Here is a 10000-nt window from a genome sequence, read left to right on the forward strand (position 1 = left end):
TTCCTATTCACATATGAGTACATGCGTATGTCCCTATCTTTAAACAAGATATTTCCAATCACCAGCCTTTATTTAGCGCACAACTCAACACTATTTCCATTCACATTACTGAATACCTTATGCCCTCCAAATACAGCCTCAGCTGTCGTCACATTGCTCCCCGTTGCATTTAAGTCACCCGTCACTCATACCCAGTCCTTTGCATCTTAACTGCTGACACTCTCACTCACTCCCAGAACACTAGTCTCTCATGATTTTTCTTCTCATGGTCAGGTGCATAAGCACTGATAATCATCCATCTCACGGTAAACAATTTCTTTTTTACCCCTATCAGTCTGGAGCTCACTTCCGTACACTTTATCACGCACTCCTACAACTCCTGCTTTAGTTGTGCTACTCCTTCCTTAGCTCCTTTACTCTCACCAACCCCTGACCATACTCCTAAAACATTTTCAAACAGTTCTTCCCCTACGTCCTTTAACTTTGTTACTATGAGCCAGAATAACCTAAGGCTGCACTGCTTCTAACAGCAAAGCAAATGTGGTTTAGTGACACAGCCTCGCAAAAGGTGACTTTTCACTCTCGGTATAACCTCGAGCATAAGATACGAAAGTCAGCAACGTGGAAGGAGGACTTACTCGAGAATGTCGACATGATAAACTAAACCATTGCGGGCGAAGGTGGCGTGCAAGTGGTTGTGGTGGAAATAATCAAGGTGAGTTACAAGATCTGTTATGATTCCGAGGCTGGCCTCGTGCCGTACACATAAGGCGTGTTGTAGAAAACAAACGCCTGAAGTATACCAGAGAGAGAGAGAGAGAGAGAGAGAGAGAGAGAGAGAGAGAGAGAGAGAGAGAGAGAGAGAGAGAGAGAGAGAGAGAGTTTGGGGTCACCAGATGCATTTCTTAAGACGTTGATTGGACAGCCCGACATACAGTCGCATGCTGATAGTCAAGTAGTGCCTAAGGGGATGGGGGTCAAGTGGGGACGCCCTGCTGTGGTTTTTGGGTATGTGTGCATTCACTTCACGAGAAGATGAATAGACAGATGAATCAGGTAAATAGGTAGATAGATAGATTGACAGATGGATAAACAGACAAATGAATAGACAGATAGATAGGTAGATAGATTGATAAATGAAAAAACATATACATTATCTATATTATCTTGATCACCTTTTCTCGCGTTAGCGAGGTAGTGCCAGGAACAGACGAAGAAAGGCCGTATCTGCTCACACCCATTCTTTAGCCGTCATGTGTGATGCACCGAACCCACATCTCCCTTTCCAGAACGTGGCCCCACAGACCTTTCCTTGGTTTACTGCGGACGCTTCACTTGCCCTTGTTCAGTCCAGTGACCGCAAGTCGATCCCTGTATACCACAACGTTCTGGTTCACTCTATTCCGTGCATGCCTTTCATCCTCCTGCCTGATCAGGCCACGATCGCTTAAACTCTTTCTTTCACTCCATCCTTCCATTTTCTATTTGGTCTCCCCGTTCTCTTTGTTCCCTCCACTTCTGACACATATATCCTCTTCGTCAACCTTTCCCCACTCATTCTCTCCACATGTCCGAACCAATTTAGCACAGCATCTTCAGGTCTCTCAACACATCTCTCTTACCCTTTCATCAGTGACTCATTCAAACCATCTTACACCGTATATTGTCCTCAAACCTTTCATTTCTAACATATCTACAGCCTTATCTATGGTCCATGCCTTGCATCTACATGATATTGTTGGGACTACTGTACCTTCAAACATACCCATTTTTGCCCTCCCCGTTAACGGTCTCTTTCTCCACACATTCTTCAGCGCTTCCAGAACATTCGCCCCCTCATCCACCGTATGACTCACTTCCGCTTCTATGGTTCTATTCGTTGCTATTTTCATTGCCGGGTATCTTAAGCACTTCAATTTCTCCAGTTTTTCTCCATACACACTCCCACCCATCTAACTCCTCTCTCAACCTTACTAAGCCTAATAACCTTGATTTCATTCACATTTTACTGTCAACTTCTTCCTTTCACACACACTTCCAAATTCAGTCACCATCTTCTGCAGTTTCTCACTCAATTCTACCACCAGTGCTGCATTATCAGCAAACAACTGACTCATTTCCTAGGCCTTGTCACCCCGTACTAACACGCCTTTGCATTTACCTACCTCACCACCTAATCCACCACAACCTTACAACAGATCGTCAACACAAACAACCCTCCCCCTCCCCTTACACCAGCTCAGCGCCACCAAGAATCCCCAATACAAGTACATCACCACCAACAGTCTCCTACACGAGCATATCATCACCAACACTCTCCTACATCAACCCATCACGACCAACACTCCCCTACATCAACCCATCACGACCAACACTCCCCTACATCAACCCATCACGACCAACACTCCCCTACATCAACCCATCACGACCAACACTCCCCTACATCAACCCATCATGACCAACACTCCCCTACATCAACCCATCACGACCAACACTCCCCTACATCAACCCATCACGACCAACATTCCCCTACATCAACCCCTCACGACCAACACTCCCCTACATCAACCCATCACGACCAACACTCCCCTACATCAACCCATCACGACCAACACTCCCCTGCATCAACCCATCACGACCAACACTCCCCTACATCAACCCATCACGACCAACACTCCCCTACATCAACTCATCACGACCAACACTCCCCTACATCAACTCATCACGACCAACACTCCCCTACATCAACTCATCACGACCAACACTCCCCTACATCAACCCATCACGACCAACACTCCCCTACATCAACCCATCACGACCAACACTCCCCTACATCAACCCATCACGACCAACACTCCCCTACATCAACCCATCACGACCAACACTCCCCTACATCAACCCATCACGACCAACACTCCCCTACATCAACCCATCACGACCAACATTCCCCTACATCAACCCCTCACGACCAACACTCCCCTACATCAACCCATCACAACCAACACTCCCCTACATCAACCCATCACGACCAACACTCCCCTGCACTAACTCATAACCATCAACACTCCACTACACCAGCCCGTCATCACCAGCACCTTCTTCCCCTCCCTCTATACCAACCCATCACCAACACAACACCACCACCAAGCAAGTAGCTAACCCTGAGTGTGGTGCGCAGCGTGACGGTCGTAGCGGTGGTGGTGGTGGCTGTGACAGCCCTCCCCAAAAACTACTGGACTGATATGGAAGAAGAAGTGGACCCGCTTGACCCTATCACCTCCAGAAGTGGGAGAGGACTGGACCTTGACCAGGAGGTTGGTAACACTGAATAAACGCTTCTAAATTATCGTTAAATTATCGTTAAAGAGATAATATTTCTTGAGGCATATAAATGATCTTATAGTGAAGACGTTGTACAGATACGTTAATTTAAAAGACAGTTACTGAACTGACTCCCATGTGTCATTAGCCAATAGTATCAACCTGATTTTGACGTGTGTGTGTGTCTGTGTGAATACCTGTTTGCTTCCCCTCTTCTACTGCAGAAGGCGTGGCAATACGATGATGCCCTGGGTGATAACTGGGAGGGAGCCATCGGCCCTAAAGGCTCGTGGAACCGGGAAGCCAAGATGCTTGCTGAGGAGCAGCTGCCTGACGAAGACCTGGATGACGTAGATCCCATGAACATCGACCGGACTGCCCGGGGCATCTTCGATGACGTAGATAAGACGGAGGATGAAAGCGAGAAAAAGGTGAGAGAGAAGAGGAAGGGAACAGACGAAACGGAAAAGGCAAAGGCAGGAGAAAAGGATGCAAAAGAAGAGGAGAAAAAGCCAGAGGCAAAGGCGAAAGATAAGGATGATAAAGAGAATAAGAATGATAAGGAAGAGAAAAAGGGAGGAAATGAAAATGACACTAAGAAGAAAGTAAAGAAGGATGATGAAGAAGGCAAAGAGAAGGATGAGAAAAAAGGTGGAGATAAGAAGGAGGAAAACAAGAAGAAAGACGAGAAGGACGAAGAAAAGATGCCACAGAGGAAGGGCAAAAGTAAGGTGAACGAGGATAAAGAGGGCATAGAAGAGGAGGAGGATAATGCAGGAGGCGAACGTAAGGGGAAAGCCAAAGAAGAGAAGACAGCCAAAGAAGAAGACAAGAAGGAAAGCAGCAAAGCGGCGGACGAGGATGGGGAGGAGAGTGAAGACCTGATAATGTTAAAGAGAAGCACAGAGAAGGACGAGAAGAAAAAGGGCAACAGCGAGGAAGAAGAGAAAGGTAAGAAGGAAAAGAAAAAGCAGGAATCTGTTAAGTCCAGTGAAGACAAAAAGGGCAAGGAAGACGAGAAGAAAGAAGACGATGAAAAGAAGAAAGAAGACGATGAGAAGAAGAAAGAAGACGATGAGAAGAAAGGGAAAGAAAAGAAGAACGATGAGGAGAAGAAGAACGACGAAGACAAGAAGGACAAGGGAAAGAAAGTCGAAGAAGACAAGAAGAAAGACGGTGAGAAGAAAGAAGACGACAAGGAAGACAGCAAAAAGAAGGAAGACGAAGACTCGGAAGAAGAAGAAGAAGACAGTCCAGAAAGAGAGAGCGACGAGGATGACAAGGGAAGCCAAGAAGACAGCAGCGAGGAGTCAGAAGACTCAAAGAAGGACAAGAATGAATCCAAGTAAGTGTCCCGAGCTCCTCGGCAGGGACCCAACTAACCCTGGACACTAACTGCAGACTTAATCTGCTCCCTGTTCTGGGCACAGCTTTCCCCCCACAGTCATAGGGAGAAGCCCTGTAGTCCTATAGCTAAGGGTGGGTCGTAAATAGGGTGGCTTTCTCACTTCTTTAACTTAAAGTATTGGGCTGACGATGAGTCTTTCTTTCATCTTTTGTAAACAGCCATTTTTTTCCCCCTGTCCAGCTAACCCCACTGATATGTTAATGCTCCTGCTGACCTTCAACACCTCTTCCAACTCGTCTGCTGACCTTCATTACCTGATGACCCTTTTTCCCCAACTCCTCCTGACCTTTAACACCTCTCCTAACTCGTCTGCTGACCTTTACGACCTAATGACCTTATTCCTCAACTCCTCTTGTTCTTTGACATCTGTCCTAACTCGTCTGCTGACCGTCATCACCTGATGACACTCTCTCTCTCTCTCTCTCTCTCTCTCTCTCTCTCTCTCTCTCTCTCTCTCTCTCTCTCTCTCTCTCTCTCTCTCTCTCTCTCTCTCTCCCTCCTGGTGACCTGTTCTTCTCCCGGCTGCCTCTTGCCATTTTCTCTGCAGTAGACTGCTACTCACTGCAGCTCCTCGCCTACTAGCCTCTTCTCCTCCTTCAGACTCTCCCGAACGCTGCTGCAAAAGAACCTTGCATTCCCACCTCTGATGGAGGTCGTTTCTCTCATCCATTCGTTCGCTCTTACTCACACTTCGAGTGAACCTCGTCAAACATTTGAACTTCCACCTAGTCTCGCTAGACCTTTCGACTTCCACCTTGTGTCAGGTCGACCTCAGTCTACCAATATGGTGACATCTGTCTATCCTCATTCATGCTGATCTCCACCCACCTTCATGCTGGCCTCCACCCACCTTCATTCTGACCTCCACCCACCCTCATTCTGACCTTCACCCATCCTCATGATGCTGACCTCCATCCACCCTCATACTAACTTGCATCCACCTTCATTCTGACCTCCACCCCCACGCAAACCACCACCCACCCTCCTCTCCCTAACTCCTGAATCTCGTCCCGTTGTCTCCTCACACAGCCAAATTTCAAACCCCCTGCTGCCGAATCTCTCGTTTTCTTCACCTCGCTGCTGAACTCTGCGTTCCAGATGAACCTCACAGACTCATTCTCCCTCATGTTTATCCTCCACGGTGCATATTCAGTGACCTCTCACTCACCACCTTGTTATCCCTGACCTCCTCATTACTCTCCTGATATCCTATCCTCCTGATACCTCTCTACAAACCTGCTGATCCTGACGCCGACGCCTATCCTTCTTCTCCTGATGTCTTATCCTTCATACTAATCTTCACCTTTCGTCTATCCTTCTGCTTGACCCCTCATCTATTTGCTGACCCTCGACCTCTTTCATGCAGACTTATCCTTATTTGTCACATTTTTGTTACAAGGAACATCAAATGTCCTCTAACTTACCAGTAAGGTTTGTTTACAAACCCATTAGTGTTGTCCTATTCTCACAAATTTAGTTTATCAAAGACATGTTCTAAAAGCAATGCTTGTACTGTTGCTTTCCAGGACAGAAACTCAGTCAGTAAGACCTTGATAAGTAGTAGGCAAATCATGCAACAATTAGGAGTGTTTCCGCCGTCAAATGCAAGGCATGTAGATATATGTATATAGGCCAAAGAGGTAAAATTGTAACGGAGAGGTGTTATTGGCACCGTCATGCAGTACGCAGGGATGACCACAAAAATGCGATCGCTAAACATTGTCATGAATATGATCATCCCATAGATCTTGAAAATCCCGTTATTCTATACCCCTCTGCTGATTATGCCACACAACTTCATAATTGCTATTACTAAGAACTTTAATTTGCTCCCAGGCAATTTTAAAGCCCATCCTAGCATTAACCAAATCATTATGAGGAAATTGACAAAACTTGGAAGCATAAAGAAAATGTTGGTCAAGACACACACAGCTATCCAGGTCAACCCCCGCCACGTGACCCTCCTTAATCACTCTCCCTTACAACGGTTACGACCATACAGAGAAGACACAGTGCTTGGTCTATACAGATTGGTGTTGGACGGCGGGAATCAAGTGTGATGTTGGGATTTAAATAAGTTTGTTAAGTACTGGCACCTGATGAGGTGGACTGACTCCACGAAACATGTCGTGCCACATGTATAGAAAAACTACATGTCAAATATAATTGTATGAACTACTGAAGTGCGATTTCACCTTCATGGACAAGCGCGATCATCATATCAGCATATATATATATATATATATATATATATATATATATATATATATATATATATATATATATATATATATATATATATATATATATATATATATATATATATATATAATGTTTTGTAGAAGAAATCATCTGAATCACTGTAACATTAAGATTTGATCACGTAACATACATAGGGTAACTGACAACCACAAGACGCCACCTTCCTCACATTACGCACAGTGTGTATACATAACTGGAAAACATTCTTCTCCTAGGAAGAACAAGCGTGATCTCTGGTCGCAGTCCTACTACCAGCCTCAGCAGGAGCAGCAGCAGTACGTAGAGGCACCACTGAATCGGGAGGCGAGGATGAACTCCGCCTTCGCTGATGGCGCCAACGACCAGTGGGTGATGGTAGCCCAGTGGTCTCGCCTGGGCGGCGGCGGTGCCATCCAGTAGAGAGAGTGTGAGTGTGAGGAGTTACCTCTCCTCCTCTCTCTCCCTTGCCTTATCGCTGCTGCCGTGCCCTTCGTCGTAGACCCAGAGGAGGAGGCAACTACCACCGACTCGTATATTCTCACCTGTAGTCACTTAGCGATGTATCATGAGTATAACCGACAGCTTTTTCTCTCTCTTTTGGTTTTTTTTTTTTGAATCTTGTTTTCTTTCCAAGTTCGCATCAGTGAAACAGATAAGGGATGGTAACGAGTACATTCATATTGTCCTTTAGCCATCATCAATGCGCACAGAAAACGAGAGAGAAACCCTTTTTTTTTTTTCTTTGTCTACAAGTCATATGGTTGATTTTAAATGCATAAAGCAACTGAGGTAAATAATTGTTGTTTTTTAAACGAGTACTTTAGCATTAATTCTATCTAGGATAAGGTAGTAAGATAAGGAATTGTTTTGAATATAGCTACCCTCCTCCACCCATCCACACACACAAACACACACACACACACACACACACACACACACACACACAACATTTCCTCCGTGGTGTAGTGGTCAGCGTTTCTGAAGCTTGCCTGGGCGAGGCAGTTGACCCACACCTAACCCATGTGTCCTTCCTTCCCTTCAAGGCTGATGGATACATAGGTACCTGGCTTAGGCTAACCACCTGTACAGTACTGGGAGGGAGTTTTTCACTCGTGGGAGCACCCCTATCCCTTGAACATTCTTTTACTCTCATGCGACTTCTTAGATCTATGTATGACATCTCTTCATTAACCATATCCTCACTATCTTATTCCATTCATCCACCTCTCTTAGGCTGAGAATGGGATTTCTTTACATAATTCTTAACAAGTTTCTCGCTTAATCATATCTAATGTTTTCTGGTTGCCTCCATTCCTGCATCTCTCGAAGGACTGTTCACTGTCCACGTCATCGGTCTGTGTTAAAAGCTTAGAAGTTGAAATCATTTGACCTCTGTGTGTGTGTGTGTGTGTGTGTGTGTGTGTGTGTGTGTGTGTGTGTGTGTGTGTGTGTGTGCGCGCGTAAGTGAACGCAAATGTAGTTACGTTTATACAGAGGCAAGGGACAGGGCAACACGAGTGCAAATCTCTCTCCCCGTAACACACAAACATCATTTACAACTAGTAGAAATCACACACACACACACACACACACACACACACACACACACACACACACACACACACACACACACACACACACACACACACACTCACACACACACACCATCAGCTTTCCTGCACTTTAGCTTCAGCAAGGTTTTCACCACCTCTTCTCTTTTCACGAAGCACACACACACACACACACACACACACAAACTTGTACATGGTGTCTAGAACGCAAAGTTTTCATTTCGACACTCAAAAGCATCCCGTTTTTTATTCGAGGTTTCCGTTGCTTTTCTAGATAATAAACTGTTTTAAAAAACTTTACTCATTATTAACCTTTTGAATAAGACTATATATATTATATCTGTTGATTTATTTATTTTGCTTTGTCGCTGTCTCCCGCGTTAGCGAGGTAGCGCAAGGAAACAGACGAAAGAAATGGCCCAACTCACCCACATACACATGTATATACATACACGTCCACCCACGCAAATATACATACCTATACATCTCAATGTACACATATATATATACACACACAGACATATACATATATACACATGTACATAATTCATACTGTCTGCCTTTATTCATTCCCATCGCCACCTCGCCACACATGGAATAACAACCCCCCTACCCCCTCATGTGTGCGATGTAGCGCTTGGAAAAGACAACAAAGGCCCCATTCGTTCACACTCAGTCTCTGGCTGTCATGTAATAATGCACCGAAACCACAGCTCCCTTTCCACATCCAGGCCCCACAGAACTTTCCATGGTTTACCCCAGACGCTTCACATGCCCTGGTTCATTTCATTGACAGCACCCTCCTGCATGTTCAGGCCCCGATCACTCAAAATCTTTTTCACTCCATCTTTCCACCTCCAATTTGGTCTCCCACTTCTCGTTCCCTCCACCTCTGACACATATATCCTCTTGGTCAATCTTTCCTCACTCATTCTCTCCATGTGACTAAACCATTTCAAAACGCCCTCTTCTACTCTCTCAACCATACTCTTTTTATTTGCACACATCTCTCTTACCCTTACATTACTTACTCGATCAAACCACCTCACACCACATATTGTCCTCAAACATCTCATTTCCAGCTCATCCACCCTCCTGCGCACAACTCTATCCATAGCCCACGCCTCGCAACCATACAACATTGTTGGAACCACTATTCCTTCAAACATACCCATTTTTGCTTTCCGAGATAATGTTCTCGACTTCCAAACATTCTTCAAGGCTCCCAGAATTTTCGCCCCCTCCTCCACCCTATGATTCACTTCCGCTTCCATGGTTCCATCCGCTGCCAGATCCACTCCCAAATATCTAAAACACTTTACTTCCTCCAGTTTTTCTCCATTCAAACTTACCTCCCAGTTGACTTGACCCTCAACCCTACTGTACCTAACAACCTTGCTCTTATTCACATTTACTCTTAACTTTCTTCTTTCACACACTTTACCAAACTCAGTCACCA

The 10000-nt window shown here is 45.2% G+C and overlaps 4 protein-coding genes across 4 annotated transcripts in view; 3 read left to right on the plus strand and 1 right to left on the minus strand.

The window, feature by feature from the left end:
* Positions 1-8635, plus strand: part of LOC139746929 (uncharacterized) — a 10749-nt gene extending 2114 nt beyond the window's left edge. Inside the window, exons 2-4 of the mRNA XM_071658614.1 lie at positions 3179-3314; positions 3546-4666; positions 7207-8635. Coding sequence (XP_071514715.1) covers positions 3179-3314; positions 3546-4666; positions 7207-7390 — 1441 coding nt within the window. The 3' untranslated portion in view covers positions 7391-8635. The remainder of the gene's footprint in view (positions 1-3178; positions 3315-3545; positions 4667-7206) is intronic.
* Positions 1-10000, minus strand: part of LOC139746906 (cubilin-like) — a 132886-nt gene that overhangs the window by 72776 nt on the left and 50110 nt on the right. The window lies entirely within an intron of this gene.
* Positions 2190-3172, plus strand: LOC139746882 (uncharacterized; the record flags this gene model as incomplete). Its single annotated transcript, XM_071658535.1, has 1 exon — positions 2190-3172. A coding segment is annotated over one exon (966 nt), but the record flags the coding sequence as incomplete, so codon positions are not given.
* LOC139746931 (uncharacterized) overlaps positions 8791-10000 on the plus strand; it is an 8061-nt gene continuing 6851 nt past the window's right edge. Inside the window, exon 1 of the mRNA XM_071658621.1 lies at positions 8791-10000. This exon is cut by the window's right edge and continues 5672 nt beyond it. The gene's annotated coding sequence lies outside the window, so the exon portion shown is untranslated.

The sequence above is a fragment of the Panulirus ornatus genome, chromosome 66 (assembly GCF_036320965.1).
Source record: "Panulirus ornatus isolate Po-2019 chromosome 66, ASM3632096v1, whole genome shotgun sequence".
NCBI lineage: Eukaryota > Metazoa > Arthropoda > Malacostraca > Decapoda > Palinuridae > Panulirus > Panulirus ornatus.